Source organism: Mus caroli, unplaced genomic scaffold (assembly GCF_978045245.1).
Source record: "Mus caroli unplaced genomic scaffold, Mus_caroli_1 scaffold_18, whole genome shotgun sequence".
Classification (NCBI taxonomy): Eukaryota; Metazoa; Chordata; class Mammalia; order Rodentia; family Muridae; genus Mus; species Mus caroli.
The window spans coordinates 13,870,286-13,887,238 of NW_028227273.1; the positions used below are offsets into that span (position 1 = coordinate 13,870,286).

The 16,953-nt window shown below is 43.6% G+C and overlaps 1 protein-coding gene across 1 annotated transcript in view; it reads right to left on the reverse strand.

Moving 5' to 3' along the window:
* Tmem178a (transmembrane protein 178A) overlaps nt 1-16,953 on the reverse strand; it is a 57,792-nt gene that overhangs the window by 15,169 nt on the left and 25,670 nt on the right. The window contains exon 2 of the mRNA XM_021149989.2: nt 1,464-1,577. Coding sequence (XP_021005648.1) covers nt 1,464-1,577 — 114 coding nt within the window. The remainder of the gene's footprint in view (nt 1-1,463; nt 1,578-16,953) is intronic.

Genomic DNA, 16,953 nt, shown 5'->3' on the forward strand with positions numbered 1-16,953 from the left:
CAAACATGCCTATAGAAGAAGGAATGCCACTCAGATAAGACTCAGCTGGGTACTACTGAGAAGTACTTGTTCAAATTTGCCAGCAAGAAAGAACTTGGAAGAAGTTTATCATGGTTTCTGAAAATAAAGCACATTTTATCCATTCAGTGACTTTTCTTTCTTTCTTTCTTTCTTTCTTTCTTTCTTTCTTTCTTTCTTTCTTTCTTTCTTTCTTTCTTTCTTTCTTTTTTGAAACAGGGTTTCTCTGTAGTCTTGGATGTCCAGGAGCTCTCTCTACAGACCAGGCTGCCCTCAAACTTGAACAGAGATCCTTCTGCCTCCGCTGGATTTAAAAGTGTGCACCATCACTACCCAGTACTTATTCAGTGACTTTCTAAACCCTAAAGTAGTCATCAATATTCATATGAGATGCCACCTTGATGATGTATGAGCCTCCACGTTTGTAGTGGGAATCAAGACAGCCCTTTATTCCATGTGGCGATTTACTCAAAGAACAAGACAGTATCCACAGTGGCTTTCTCCATCTCAAACCACGACCACAGAACTCTTTGCTGCTTGCACTCTGGAAAAGACGGCAATGCTGACTTCTGACTCTGGGCCACACTGGAAAGAACATGGTGTCTTGTTTTGCTGTCACATGCCACTTGCCACGAGGCCGCTTGAATGAAGCACCTCCAGGTAAATAGCCACCCTTTTTAGTTTTGAACTGTCCGATTTTATCCAGACGTTCGCATTTCCTTGACAGTGAAAAGGAGCAGTTCTTTCCACGAAGATGCAGAGGTAAGGAGCACTCTCTTACCTCTGAGAAAGCTATGTCATATACTCACAAAGATATTTCAGCCAAAAGTGCAATGATCTGAGCTAAACACGGCAGCTAAAATAAATGTTATGTAGGAAAAGCAAAAATGAGAGCAACTGAGGAATAGTGTTGAGGTCAAGTCCGTATAGCTGCTAACTTTGTTTTTAAAAAGAGACTGGGATGGGTTAGGAAGAGGAAGATGGTTTAAAGCAAAAACACTGCTTCTGTTTATCTGAACTTGGTTCCCAGGACCCAGGTTGGGTGGCTCACAACCACTTGTCACTCCAGCTTCAGGGACATCTAGTGGTACTTCTGGCCTCTAAGGGCACCTGAACTCTCCTGCATAAATTCCCCTCACAATACACATAATTAAAAATTAAACTTACAAAAACAAAAACAAAAACAACCCAAAGTTCGGTTACCTGACGTTAGTTAACATTGCTACTTGGGTAGACAGCCACTTGGTCCGGTCATGTACTTTAACGCCTGGTTTTTCTCACACTTGAATTATAAACACACGGTGTTTACAGACTAGCAAACGGATGCCTGGGGTGTCTGGCCCAGTTCACTTGAGCCCAGAGGGTGCATAAGATACACACTTTTCTATCCAAACGCACTCGAGTGGTGGGGAATCTTTGTCTAATTCTTTCCCAGGAATACTTACGAAGCAGGTGCCATTCATCTTGCTGGATTGTCTTGGTTAAATTGAAAGGAATGTTTCTTAAGCGGATTGGCTGAGAAAAGTGGTACTTGATTGCTGTGCATCGCTGTGCAATACCTTGGAAAAAAAGAAGAAATGAGATTTACTAGCCTCTTCATTTGTAATAGAATTCTGGAGCCCAAGGCAGAATAATTTATCCTAAGCCAGGTTGAATGGGGAAGGAGCAGGGAATCTCTTGATTACTGTCATTAACAGAGGCAACTCATGGCAGCGAAAACCAAAAGCTTGAAATAGAGTTTTAAAATCACATTCCATTTTATATGCATTTATATATATATAAAATCACTAAATGCTTTTCAACACTGAGTTCATATGACCTTAAGCACATAACTATTGAGGGGGGGGTAGATATGCTCAAATGTACAAACGGTTGAAGAAAACCAGCTTAGAATTCTAAATGAATGCCTGAACACCCTGTTTGAATTTAATCTAGTTTCAAACTCTCAATTAAGTTTTTCCCAAAAATTCATTAGTATGTGTGTTATTTGGAAGCTAGAAGACATTTTTTCCTTAGACAACGTTGACACGGTGGTTTAGGAAGTAATTATAATTGATGAACATACGTTTACTTAGTCTTCCAAGAGGCTGTGTCATCCCTTAATGTCATTGACTTGAACTATGAATCTTGAGAAAGTCATTAGTCGTGATGGAAAAGGAACTTTTTCTTCCCCTCAGCTGGTGGCATAGCTGGTCCCATATATGATACCGCCATGTGTAGCCATGGGGTCGTGTGCACCCCTCATCCTCTGTACCCAGTGCTTCCATTGACTGGCTTTTGTGTCTATTCTTCCCTTCTAGCCTTCCAAATTCTATGAACAGCATCTATCGTCTCTTATAACTCAGCAACAAACCAAACATACTTCTCTGGGTCAGTCATCTCGGCCAGTTGTCTGGATAAATGCATCTCATTAAACTGACCTTAGAAACAGTGTGTGTGTGTGTGTGTGTGTGTGTGTGTGTGTGTGTGTGTGTGTGTTATAGCCCTTTAACTGCAGCAGCTGTTAACTAGAGAATCCTCACAGATGCCAATTAATTTCTAGTGGATAGACAGACTCCCAAGAAGTAAAAAGACAAAGTGGATTTTAAAAAAAAAATCATAAAGTAAAAGGAGATTAATCTTATAGAAATAAATACTTGGCAAACCTGCCAAACACTAACTAATATTAAATAGGACAGAAAAAAATATCCTAGGAAGACACAAACTCAAAGGCTAACTCAAGGCCATAGGTGAGCTATTCTGGCTGTATTTATAACAAGAAAAGGGATAGGGTTAGTAATTAGCTTAGTGAGACCAGCCCTATGAGGTAAAGCCCAAGACTTGGCTGATGAGTTTTACCAAATGTTTAAACAAGAATCAGCGCACCCTCTGACTCTTCAAAAACCAAACAGAAGTGGAGGAAATGATTCCCAACTGGATCTGAAATCAAGACATCACAAGAAAGAAAACTATATAATATCTTGTGTTTGTGCCTTGGGTGTCAGTCCTCAGGTGTTCTCTGCCATTTTTACCCGCCCACCCACCCTCTTTCTTCTTTCTTTCTTTCTTTCTTTCTTTCTTTCTTTCTTTCTTTCTTTCTTTCTTTCTTTCTTTCTTTCTTTCTTTCTTTGAGACAGGACCTCTCAATGACCTGGAACTCACTAATAGACTAGCTAGTCTGACCAGCCAGTAAGTCTTCAGGGATGAACCTGTTCCCAGTTTCCAAGTGCTGGGAGCATAACCTTCACCATCCATCCAGCCTGGATCTCAATCCCCCCCCACCCCCGGTCCTTAAAAAAAACCAAACAGACAAACAAAAAATATCATGGGTTCTGCAGATCAAAATTGTGTCCTCTTACACAACTCCAGGAAAATATGCCACTTTCTTTGATATTTTCTATGCAAAAACCCTTCCCAATACTAGCAATCTGAACTCAGCAACATGTAAAAAGCCATGCACCATGACCAGATGAGACACATGTCGGGAATACAAATGGGTTCACTATACAAAGTTCAGTTTATGCAGCATACCATGTATGGACCAGAAGACAGGGATGACCTGATCATCCCAATTACACATAAAAATTATCTAACAAAACCTCCGTGAGGGATGGGGAAATGGCTCAGCAGGCCAAGGGCTTGCCCCATCAGCATGATGGCTGGAGTTCAGATCCTCAACACCTACATAAATCCTAATCCCAGAAGAAGCCCAGAGAGAGAGAAGGTCCCCAGAGCAAGCTGACTAGCTGATCTGTTGGAACAGGCATGTTCAAGTATGGTGCTCTGCCTCAGTATCTCAGATGCAGAGTAATTTATGTGGATGGCCAACATCAAGCCCTGGTTTCTACCCGCATCCACATATACTTGTACCTCCACAAGGGGAGATACAGATATACCAATACACCACACTCATACACATACAAAAGTAATCCAATTGACATTCACCAACGACCCCAGGAATAATTATTCCACTAAACAGAAAACGTCTGAAGTTCAGAGGTTGAGTAATTAGCCTAGGCCACAGTACAATGACGTAAGCAAGTCTTAATGTGTGTGCGGTTAGACAAACTGAATTCTTTAACTTTTAGAAACGGGTGCTAATTCTATAGATTTCTACATTTATTGCTATTCTAAAGTAAAATGGTCAATTCGATATGAAAAATCAATTTTTTTCCAATTCAATACCAACATGAGCGCTTTTGGAAACAACGCTGCTTCCTGGCAGAGGGCTGTGTCTGCCTCCATTTTCCACACCTGTCGATACATATTATTTGGGGATTAGACCAGCTACATGGCTGACTCCATGGCTTCCCCACCTGCATCTCTTAGAAGCTGCCTCATGCTGGTGAAGAGGTACGGAATTGGGAAAACAAAACAAAAACCAGTTTTCTCAGACTCAGAAGGGTTTGCCTAGAACGACTTCTGCACTTAAGGCACTGTGTGCTCCCTTAAACCACTGCAAACATCCCTGGGGCTGATTCTTTCCTCTGTGCCTTGACAGTACCACGCAGTCCCCCAGGAGGCAGGGCTACAGGAAGAGGGCAATCGCCTGGCCGGTGCTCTGCTGGAGTGAGATTCGAGGCTAGACATCACCAGACACACTTCATATCCCTTGGATCTTAGTCTAATTGCCAAGGATGCTGACCGAGCATCCGGAGGTGGAAAGAGGAGGGAGCAGATCTAACGAGCAGCGCTCAAAGGTCTCAAAGATCAGAGGTCTGGTGGGGAAACCCTGATATCCTAAGCTCGGTGTACAAGAAAATGTCCTATGTTCCCAGTGCTCCACTCCTGGGGAAACAATGATCAGAGAGACTCCGGACTTTGGAGAAAGAGTGTGTGAAGGACGGATCCGAGGCCAGCCACAAGACTTCCGATGTCCTTCTCTTTAATAAGTGTTCTACCGCCACAGCACAAAGTGAGACAGATTTGAAGAGGAAAGTGTAATTATCAGGGTTTGGCTTCCTACAGCCCATGCATTAAGCCAATAAAAACGACACAGAAAAAGACCTGCTGGTGCTGGGTGGCTCGCCAAAGCTATTGACTCAGAGAGAAAGACATGGATGGACAGTCTACATGGGTGAGCATGAATTCCCTGTGGTGATGGTAAGGAGTGATACCGGCAAAATCCACTAGGAGGCGTTAGACCCCAGTGCTCTCAAAGCCACACAAGCAAACTCTGAAATCAACCTTGCTTTCTGGGCTTAGAAAGGACGAATCTGGCGCTCTGCAAAGGAACACAGAAAGCATGAGCTCATAGCACCAGATGGCATCGCACAATGAGGGGAAGAAGCATGCAGGGGGCTGAAAAGAACAAGCCATGGTCTATATTTGGTGAATAATTAGCTTCTTACAGGGCCAAGTAAAGCCCTGTAAAAAAAAAAAAACATAAAATAAGATATATAAATAAATACATTCTACTGGATGAGGAATGGAGCCTTTGGTCTGGTGAATCATTGCTGTTTCTACTGCTGACAATAGTGAACTAGCCCCATAGCTAGTGAGTCTCAGGGACACATGCCGAGGTTAAATAAGGGAGAGACACAGCAAGTAGGAGATACTACAAAACTCACAATAATTCAACACTGAGACGTCATTCGGGCTTCGAACCTGGGCAGAGAGACAGGACGTGAGTTTGAATTACAGCTGTGCAAATCCTTTAACCTGCGCCTGAGTTCCCTCTTTTATAAAAGCAGAGGCCTGATGGCATAGACTCTGTAGGGTTATTGTGAAGGGCTTAGCCCTTCATAGACCTCAATGCTGGACCATGAGTCATCTCTTGGCAAATGCTCACATTCATTAGATAGAACCACTGCCCCATACCAGGAGGCTGGACCCTAAATGGCCATCGCAGATTAGCTCATGTGTACAAAGGGATAAACAGAACCATGCAACAGTTGCCGGGGCAGTGATCCAACCACTGGTCCCACTTGCCTGTCCACTCCTGTCTTCTGTGCAAGACTCCCAGCACTGGGCTCCTGCAGAGATCGCCAACTAACAGTGATATCACTCTTCTCTCAGACAGCAGGCCACATATGTGCCACCGCTGGTCTAATCTGCTTTGTGATCACATACGGTGTCTGGGGCCTCAGTAATCCCTGAGAGGTCTGGAGAGATGGGCTCAGAGATAGGTTCGGTGGCTAAAAACATGGGCTGCTTTTACAGAAAACCTGGGTTTGATTCCAAGCACCCATGTGGTGACACATAGTCATCTATAAAACCACTTCCAAAAGATCTAGTAGCCTCTTTTGGTCTCTGAGAGCACCAGGCACACACATGGAAGACAGAGAAACATATAGGCAAGACACATACACATAAAATCCTTCCTTTAAAAAATAAGTTAAATGTAATTTGAAGTCATCTTCCTGTACTTTGCAGTATCACATTATATTGCTTTTTTTTAAAGATTTGTGTGCTTTTATTTATGCATATGATTGTGTTGCCTACACAAATGTATGCGCACTATGTGTCTATTGCCCAGGAAGGCCAGAAGGGGGAACCAGATATCCTGGAACTTGAGTTACTGGTGTGGTGCGCCATGGCCTGGGTTCTGGGTTCTGGATGCTCTGGAAGAGCAGTCTGGGGCCATCTCTCCTGCCCCCACTATATTTTTTACAACTCTCATTTTGAGAGAGGATCTCTTTACATAGGCCTGGTTGGCCTGGAGCTTGCTATTAGACCAGGCTGGCCTCTGCCTTCCAAGTGCTAGGATTACAGTTATGTGCCACTATTCCCAGCTTATGTGGGATTTAAATTAGTGGCTGTGAGTGTTTTACTTGCCATAATAGATGCATTTATTTAAAAATAAAGTGCTTGGCACATATAAGCATTATGTACTTATATTTATTACATAGCTTTAGTGTTCGGCCAATATGCCAGCTTTCAAATTTTGACAACTAAGAGAGAGAGGGAGAGGGAGAGAGGGAGAGGGAGGGGGACAGGGAGGGGGTAGGGGGAGGGGGAGGGAGAGGGGGAGAGGGGGAGAGGGAGAGGGGGAGGGAGAGAGGGGGTGAGGGGAAGAGGGAGAGGGAGAGGGAGAGAGGGGGAGAGGGGGAGGGGGAGGGGGAGGGGGGAGGGGGAGGGAGAGGGAGAGGGAGAGGGAGAGGGAGGAGAACTCATACTCCTTCAGTGCATGATATTAGGGTTTCTGTGTATCATATCACACCGTGAGAACGTGTGAATGGCTTCCCATTGACTGGAATCTCTGTAGCCCTACCTTACTTACACTGGGAATAATTCCCAGAGGCCACTTCTGTCCTTCTTAAAAGTATTTCATGGCAGTGCTGTGCCTGTTTCCATGACCCTCCTATTCCTACAATGCTTGCCTTAAATTCCGCCCAAACACAGTTCTGTCTTCTTGAGCTCATGCCTTGGTTCCCGAGTACTGTCTTTGGTCTTTTCTGGTGGGTCAGAGAGTCACCTTCTCCGCTCATGACTCAACTCCCTTATAAGCAGAAGCTATGGCTTCTTTGTCAGAGTGCGGCATCTCTCAGGTAAGTCTGAAAAGGGTATAATAACAGCGAGGCCTCCGATACTTGAGAGTCTCTCGATGACAGGTCACGACAGTATGCACTCTTCCTAAAACACTTAAGGGCCACTTGGAATTCCGTAAGTGGCCCATGGGCAGAAAGTAAAGAACTCTTTGTTTCTTTAAAGCTCTGCCAGCACACACCCCAGTTTAAAGGGGAGATCGGCCCTAGGGTTACAGGCCAGGGCAGCAGCTATGTTCTTGTCAGAGAGACTTCATCTCAGAGGGAAGCAGGTGTTAAGCAGATGAAAGAAATGTCCCCTTGTCGCTCCCTTTATCAAGAGCTGACTTGAATTGAATAAGCCAAGTGCAGTAAGCTAGGCAGCTTCTACTGACTAGAGAGCCTTGGTCAGCTGGAAGCACCTTCGGAGGGCAAACCTGTCCAGTCTATGTACTGAAAGGAGGGTACGCAAGCAGAAGGGGTATATATGAATAGGGTTGTCCAGAGGAAAGAGAAGCCACGTGCTGCACAATTCCAAACTTCCTAGGAGTCATATTAAAAAGTAAACAGGGGAATTAACTTAATTATTATGTATAGACATATAAACATACCATTTTGATCTTTTGTGTATAATTTGTTTATTTTTATTTGAGGTGCATTGGTGTTTGGCCTGCATGTGTGTCCGTGTGAGGGCATCAGATCCCTTGGAACTGGAGTTGCAGACAGTTCTGAGCTGCCATGTGGGTGCTGGGAACTGAGATGTCAATGTTCTTAACCACTCATCCATCTCTTCAGCCACAAGTTTGCTTTTTAAATTTTTTAATACAGGGTCTCATATAGCCCAAGGATGGACAGAACTCCTTATGTCAGATGATGACCTTGAACTTCTGACTCTCCTGTTTTCACCTCCCAAGTGCTGGGTGGGACGACAGGCACACAAGACCGTGCCTAGTTCTGTGTGGTCGGGGATCAGGCCTAGAGCTTTGTGAATGTTAGGTACATATCTACCAACTGAAGTATATTCCCATTTAATATTTTAAACATATAATCGACACTTTGAAACTTCTTAATGCCATTTTGATATATTCTCCGGTCAGGAAGTCTCTCTCTCTCTCTCTCTCTCTCTCTCTCTCTCTCTCTCTCTCTCTCTCTGTTCTGTTCTCTCGGCACATCCCCTTTTAGAGGAGTAGTTTTGGTTCAGGTGCTCAGCATCCTGTGTGGCTGACAGTCATCAGTGCATCGAGAGGAGAGAGGTGCACAGGGCTGGACAGTTTAGAATTAAGTGCCCAAACAAGGATAGCCCTGTGCAAAAGTGGAGGGGGTCCTTCAGGTTGGGGCGGCAGTTGACCACTGGCATAGGGCATTATTCGGGTCTAATGCTTCTTTAGCATTGCTGTTGCATTGTGTCTCCAGTAAAAGTAACAGAAGAGAGCTGGGTGGGGTGGCCTAGGCCTTTAATTCTAGAATCTAAGTTCAAGGCCAGTCTGGTCGACATAAGGGGTTTCTAGACCAGCCAGGGCTGCACAGTGCCATCCTATCAAAAACAAACAAACAAACAAACAAACAACAATAAAAATACACCAGAAAAAGGCAACAAAATGCCAGAAATCCCCAGTTTCTAAGAACCATCATAGCATTTTGAGGGACTTGGCTGGCATATAGGATTGGAGGCTTAAGAGTCTGATTAGGAAAGACTTCAGCCCTACCTAGTGTTCTCCCCAACCCTGGCTTCTCCTTCTCCTCCTCTGCTAGCAGGAGGCAAGAGAACACAGACCACATCAGTCCTTCCCTTCTCGCCCAGCTCATGAAAGAGGACATCTTTCCTGAGAAGGCAGAGCTGACCAGAACCACCCCACACCCTCCAGCTCCTTCCCCAAGACTCAGGTAGAACTAAAATCAGCCAGTAGCTCAGGAGATGTGCAGCCCAAACACACTGGGGCATCTTCCTTCCCCAGGAAACACACCATCCATGGTAAGGACAGGCCAGTGGTCACAACTGGCCACTCTTGTTATGGTCACAACACATAGACCTCAGGTAGGTCAATGATGTCAGAACAGAACTATCTGAGCCGTGCTTGGGTTCAGCAGTGTTACTGATGCCTACCTGAATGTACAACTTCCTGAACGAATGGTTCTCAATCTGTGGGTTGCCACCCCCTTTAGGAATTGTATAACAGATATTTATATTACAATTCATAACAGTAGCAAAATTACAGTTATGAAGCAGCCATGAAATGAGTTTATGGTCAGGATTAGCACAGCACGAGGGTCACAGCATTAGGAAGGTTGAGAACCACTGTCCTGAACTGAGAAAGGCATCATGGTTTGAGAAAATCTGTGCGTTCTTCCTTCTCCAGCATGGTTCTTTCAATATCAGTGATTTAAAAAAAAAAACTGCAAGGTTGCAACTTTATGCTCAAAAATACTGGAAAGAGCCTGTGAGTGCATTCAAAATGTGTGTGTAAGCAGCAGCATGTATGTAAGCCAAACATTAGTTTTGCACAACCAATCCAAACACTCAAGCAAGTATTTCCCCATTTGTGAAACAGTCCCAGAATTATCCTTAGGACAGAATGAGCCAATGGCCCATGTCTGGTAAAGGGCTCTCTTTAGAAAGACCGGCAGGGTGTGAGCCAGGGACTACGGTAATTGTAAAGATTTCATTCTCACCTCAGTGTTTAAGAGAAAACAAGTGGCCAAGTAGCAATCGCTGGGTTTCCCCCGACAGCTTGCGTATTGTGGTAAAATAGCATAAAATTCACTATCTTCATTGCTTCACTGAACATATTTAAGATATATAACTTGATGTTTTGACATGCATATACAATTCTGAAATTACCATAACCAAGCCATTTAACATATTCATAAAAACTCACCGTTACCTGGAGTAAGTGTGTGTGTGTGTGTGTCTTGGTGTGCTTGTGTGTGTGTTGAAACATTTAGGATCTACCTCCTCACAAGTATACAATACAGTACTGTTTCCCAGTGCCTGGGCTGGACACATCCCAGAAACCTATTCACTGCACGTAGTAAGAAACTTATTCTTTTTGATGCAGCTGTAAGTGGGATTGTTTCCTGTTCTAGACGGTTTGTAGTTAGTATAGAGAACTCCAATTGATTTTTATATGTGATTTTCTATCTAAAACATTCTCTGGCAAGTTTTCCATTTTCCTCCTGCTATTGATTTCTAGCTTCGTGTCATTGTAGTTACGAAAAGACAACAGAATTTCATTTCCACACTCTCTCCTGTCTATAGGTTACCCTGTGTTGCCTGTTTTCCTTTGTCAATAGAAGGTGTTTACTTTGCTTGGCCCCACTAGTTTTCATTTCTGCCCATGTGACCTATGGTTTTGGTCTTGCAAGCTAAGTCTTAATTCTGTTAAGACTCAGTTTTATGGGGAACGTGTTGTCTATCCTATTTATGCTGTAACATTAAGCCCTTCAGTCACCTTGCTCATTCCGCCCGCTCCCAGCTCCCAGAGCCACCATCTACTTTCTGCTTCTCGAGTTTGGTTACTTTGGGTTCCACTTCAAAGGGGGATCTTGTGCCACCCCGGGTTGCACTGTCCTGGCTTAGCATGTGAGACAGGATCTTGGTGTTTTGGAAAACGGCAGGATTTCCTTCTCTTTGGGGGCTAAGTCACGATCACATTCCTCCTTCCGTTGTTTGTTGGATATTCACACTGCCTATCTACCACGACTATCCTGAGTAACGCTGCGAAGAATACGAGGAAGCAATCATCACTTCAAGATCTCAAGGTCTTATCGATAAAATAAAGCCGGGTGGCGTTAAATCTGGAGGACTCTCTGTGGTTTCCTTTTGTGGGGTGTCCACTTCCTTTTCCATTGAGTGTGGTGCCCCAGTGATCCCTCTTCTGTGTACCCTTCCCTAAGATGTCTCTTAGTTTTAAATGCCACCCTAAGCAGCATGGCACGGTGCAATCTCTTGGTTTCGACTTCACCACGTGATCTCCCAGTGCTTAATGAGCCCAGTTAATCACATTTGCATACACACACTTACCATTTATACAGCATTGTTTGTCTGCCATTGAACTTTACAATCCCTTATACATTTCGCATATTAACCTCTTCAGGCATCTTATCTGGAAGCGCTCTCTCCGTTTCTAGGTGTTTGCCTTTGCTGACTGTTTCCCTGTGCTGATAGAAGGTGTTTCCTTTGCTCACCCTCGCTCTTTTACCTTTGCCCACATCACCTGTGATTTTGGCTTCACATCTGGAAAACCACTACACAGACTCTTATTTCCTTCCAGCACTGTGCGGTTCGAGATCTTTTCTTATTCTGTTTTGTTTCGTTGTATGACCTGTCTGTCTGAATGTATGTGTGGGTGTCCCATTCATGCAGAGCCCACAGAGGCCTGAAGATGGAGACAGATCCCTTTAAACTGGAGTTACAGAAGGTTGTTAGTTAGCATGTGTGTGCTGGGAACCAATCCCAGGTCCTCTGCAAGAGCAGCAAGGGCTCTTAACCACCGAGCCAACTGTCCAGCCCCACAGTTTTGAGGTCCTAACTCTTTATGCCAATTTGCATTGTTTTTTTTAATACAATAAAGGTATTTTTAATATTTTATTCTTCCACATATAGACATCCAGGTTTTCTACAATATTTATCCAAAAATGGACATCTTTTCCCCATTCACATTCTTGGCAGCCTTGTGCACAAGATCTGTTGTACATATTGTATCTATTTACCTGTGGGTTCTGTATTCTGCCCCACTGATCTGTCAGCCTGTCTTTATGCTAAGACCACATGGTCTGTTTAATACAGCTTTATAATATAATTTGAAATCAAGAAGTGTGATGCAGCCCATCTTTGTATTTTAGAGTCTTTTGTGGTCCCAAGTCAATGTAAGAACGTCTTTCTAGTCCTGTAGAAACTGCTGGAGCATTGGCAGGATCTAACCAGGTCTAAAATACACTGGAAAACTTAATCTCCTAATCCATGAGTGTGGGACATGCTTCCATTTTATTTGTGTTTTTCTATTTTGTTGATGTTTTACAATTTTTAGTGTACAGATGTTTTAATTCTTTGGTTACATTTATTATTTTATTCTTTTAATGCAATTGTAAATGGGATTATTTCTCTTTTTTCTGTTATAAATGGTTGAGTTGTAACATAAATAAATTGTTTTTTATATATTGAATTTCTACTCTAAAACATATTGGGGGCAAATTTTTCCGTTTTACCTCCACTATAGATGTCTCATTTCATAGTACTGTAGTTACAGACAACGCTATCATCACAACCTTTCCCTAACATGTGTTTTGTAGTTGATCATGTCATCTGATCTGAAGCACGTCTCCCGGGAGAAGGGAAGAATGCCAAGTCTGCTATCCTAGGATTGCAAGGTCCATATCTGTCTGTTAGGTCCATTTGGTCTATAGTGTTGTTCAAATCTGCTGCTGCCTCATTGATTTTCTGTCTAAGTGATCCGCTCCCTGTTGAAAGTGCTGTATGCAAGTCGCCTACTATCACTGAGTAGTGACCTATTTCTTCCTTCAGTGCTATTGACATTTGCTTTATATAGTCAGACACTTCAATATTAGGCACGTGTGTATGTGTGCATGTATGCCTGTGTGCCTGTGTGTGAGTGATAGGGTGGGTGGGGAGAGAGATTATTTTTAATTGTTAGGTCTTCTTGCTAAACTAACTCTTCTATCATCAGTCAATACCCTTCCTATTTCTTGTGATTTTTTTTTTCATTAAAGATTATTTTATCTGAGAGAAGTAAGGCATGCACATTTGAATGTGAAAGAGAGATGGCCCCTGACTTAGATGCTGGGTACACAACTTGGGCCTCTGTGAGCATAGTATGTATTCCTAACCATTGATCAATCTTCCTAGCCCCAGCTTCGGGGAGTCTCCCATCATTAGCTCCTTTACACATTTTATTATTGTTACTTTATGTGTATGGTTGTCTTGCCTGCGTATATGCCTGTGCACCACTTGTGGGCCTGGTGCCTGCAAAGGGGACAGAAGAGGACATCGGCTTCCCTAGCACTAGAGTTGCAGATAACTGTGTGCCACCATGTGGGTGCTGGGAATTGAACCTGGGTCCTCAGGAAGAACAGCCAGTGCTCGTAAGTACTGACCCCACCCTGTAGACTCTGTCTTGAGATAACGTTTCTTGAAATAAGGTTTTTCTTCCTTCTGTTTGTTTGCTTTCCTGGGGTTTTACGGTACAAATGCTGTTCTGTTTGATGGAACTCCTTGCACCATAATTATGCCCTCTACTTTCCAGCCTTCCCTTTTTATTTATGTTCCCCTGACTGTAATTCAAATGGCACGCATGCTTATGAATTGATCACATTCTTGTGAATGACCCCACTACAGTGGGAGCTGCCCGCAGAACTTCCCTGTTGCTTTTAAACATTGTGTTACTATTACTGTTTTATGCGTGTGGTTGTCTTGTCTGCAGTGCCTGTGCTCTGTCATCGTGTTGTTCAGCTCCAGACGTTGGCTCTGTCTGTGCGTTGTGACCTCGTTAAGCTCATCGTTCTGGGCAACTTTTGTTTTGTTGGCGCTTCATTGTGATGCTTATGTGAATTTTTTGTCAGGTAACTTAGCAATCTCCATCCAACTAGGAGTAGCCCCTGGATATTTATTTGGCTCCTTTTACAGCATTGTGTTTACATTTTTTCATGTATATCTAGCGCCTGCCCCCTCTTTACCTTTACCAATTGGCTTCAGAGAATGGCCGTCGTCACCACCAACAAGACTCCAAAATCCTTCTGACCTTCCTGTGGAATCCTCTGATCCTTCTACTGATTTTCCTCTTAAGGTTGTTCTCCTAGGATTGTTGACCGTTTTTAAAGTGCACAAACTCAGGCCTTTGCTAACAAACTCCAACTTATTTCCCTAGAGAAATGCCTCTTCCTCTATCAGGATGCTGGTCTTCTGGCTTACAACAAAGGTATTTGTGGCCGTGACTTACCGTGAGCGGCGGGAATCTCTGATTCGGCCATCTCGCTGATGCTACTCTGTCTTGGTGACTTTTGCATATACACCATTCACTGGTGCTGAGAACATTCACATTGCCCTGTGGTCATTCCCACCATACACTCCTCGGCTTACAAACTGCAGTTCTCCTTATTAAACAAAACTTTCCTACCCACCCCTCTCAAATCCCCGTGAAAAATCACCATCCTCCTTCCTGCTCCTACGTCAATCATAACCACTGGTATTCAGAAGTTAATCATTGCACTGCGCTTTCTTCACTCTGTCACGTACTCATTAATTCCACAAACATTTATTTTGCCGGTGCCCTTTACTTCCTGACTCTAGAATATGGTACCACAAAGACTAAAAGTTAATGGAGTGAAACTAAGAGAGAACCAGGAACCGGGGAGGAAGAGAAGGAGCCAGTAGGAGAAAAAGAATTCCCACCCCAGGGTGAGTGATAAACCTCATGGCTTTAGTAACCTCCCACATACATGAAGAAGAACCACTTAGAAAAGGCTACCTGTGCTAGAGCAGGTGGCAATATTCTACAGAAAGGCATTCTGAAGCTGCATGCTGATGCTTCTCTCTGTGTGTCTAGACAGCTTCCTTCTAATCGACCTATATTTTTTGAAGTTCGCTTGCTTTATAGAATAAACCCTGGATGGAGCCGAATTGACTAATTGCTACTGTTTATGGAGATTAGGAAAAGACCCTCGGTATGGCTGATTTATGAAAATGCAGTCAAGGGCAATCACTCTATTCACATTATAAAGATAATTTATCAGTATTGGCTACAGTGGACAAGGTTCTCTTGTCCCTTTCACCACCAGATGGACTACGAGATTTATGATGCTTGCATCACAGACACACCAAGATACATGGAAAATAGGAGTCCACTTAAAGCTGGCCTTTAAAGAAAGTCCATCAAACAGGGATAAGAAAGAGCTCAGGAGATAAAGTACTGCCCAAGAAAACACGAGGACCTGGGTTAAGTCCCCAGAACTCACAACAAACAAATGAACAAACAAACAATAACAAAAACAGGCTTGGCCGTGTGCACCGGTCATCCCATGACTGGGAGGCAGAGACATGATGCTCCCAGTGTCTGAAGAGCTAGCCAGTCTAGCCAGTCAGTACACTCCAGGTTCAGTGAGACACCCTATCTCAAAGAATAATGTGGAGAACATGCCTCTGGTCAATCCACATGGGCATGTATGTGCGTGCACACACACACACACACTTATCAAAGGATGTACAGAAAAACAAGGTGGAGCAAGCATAATCTATAGTGTGGAGAGAAGAAATACCTTCAAATATTCTAGCACGCAGTAGGATAAACATGGTTAACAACAATTCATTATTTATAAATTAAAGTAGCTGATGGAGAGGACAGTGAATGTCCCTAACACGAGGAAGCGACTGTTAGTATCGATTAGCACACATTGTATATCTGTGCTGAAATGTCACACTGTGCCCTATAAATATGTATTAGGAGTCCATTAAACTATTTTTAAAAAGAGGGTTTATTGTATAGCTGGTTTTATCATCGACAGAAGTGTACTCTTGGGTTTTCATGGATTGTTGAAATCAATTTTTAAAAATCACATATACATTGATTTCAAACAATATTTCCAACTTTTCCTAAGCAAAGTTAAGTATAAAACTAATAGCTGAACTTTTTACCTCTTCAGCCAACTCTCTCGTAGAAAGATCGCCTTACAGATAGCAGAACAGAAGCAAAGGAATAATACTATCTTACCAGGGGTCCTTCATCATGAGGGAGGGCTAAATTCCTTACCTTCAAGGGCAAGAGCCTGCTGGAAGAAGCCAAACTCTGAAGCCATCAGTGGCAGCAGCAAGAAGTAGCCATCACAGACAGGACCCTCTGGCTTTGACTGCCCGCGTCAATACTTCCTATGTGTTGTGTTTCTTCCAAACAGCTCCTCCGCACATGTCTAGAAGTCACTACACCAGCCTGCCGACAGATAAGCCCACTTCTGAGCCCACTAGGACGCTGGTTGCAAGAGCATAGGGAAACGGCAACCATGCTTTTACTCATTCCAGAGCGAGACACGCTCTGCTCTGCTCGGAGTGCCTTCTCACCAGCCCCTTTACTTCCCTGTGGCAGAGAGTCTCCCCCTCTCACAGTAAAAAGATAAAGCCTGGGGCACTAAGGAGGGCTGTTTATGGCGACCCAAACAGCAATGGTTAGAATTTTCTGGGGGCTTCCTTTACGGCAAGCTCCATGCATACAGCTTTACTCCAATCCCTTTGTGGCTGGCTTTCTTATTACCTCTGTTTTAAGGAAGACACTGAGGCTTGGAGAAGTTAAACATCCTGCCTACTGACTCCCTAAAATTAGCCTTTCAGTGAAGATCAAGTGAAGACTCGGGATAGCGAGCAATCCCTTTCATCAGCCTCCTCTTGGCTATCTGACCGTGATGGCACCTCATCTTGCCCAGCTAATTCTTCTAAGTGGACAAGGGCAGAGCGGGCAGGCCTGCACCGAGGTCAGCTTGGCTTTTATAT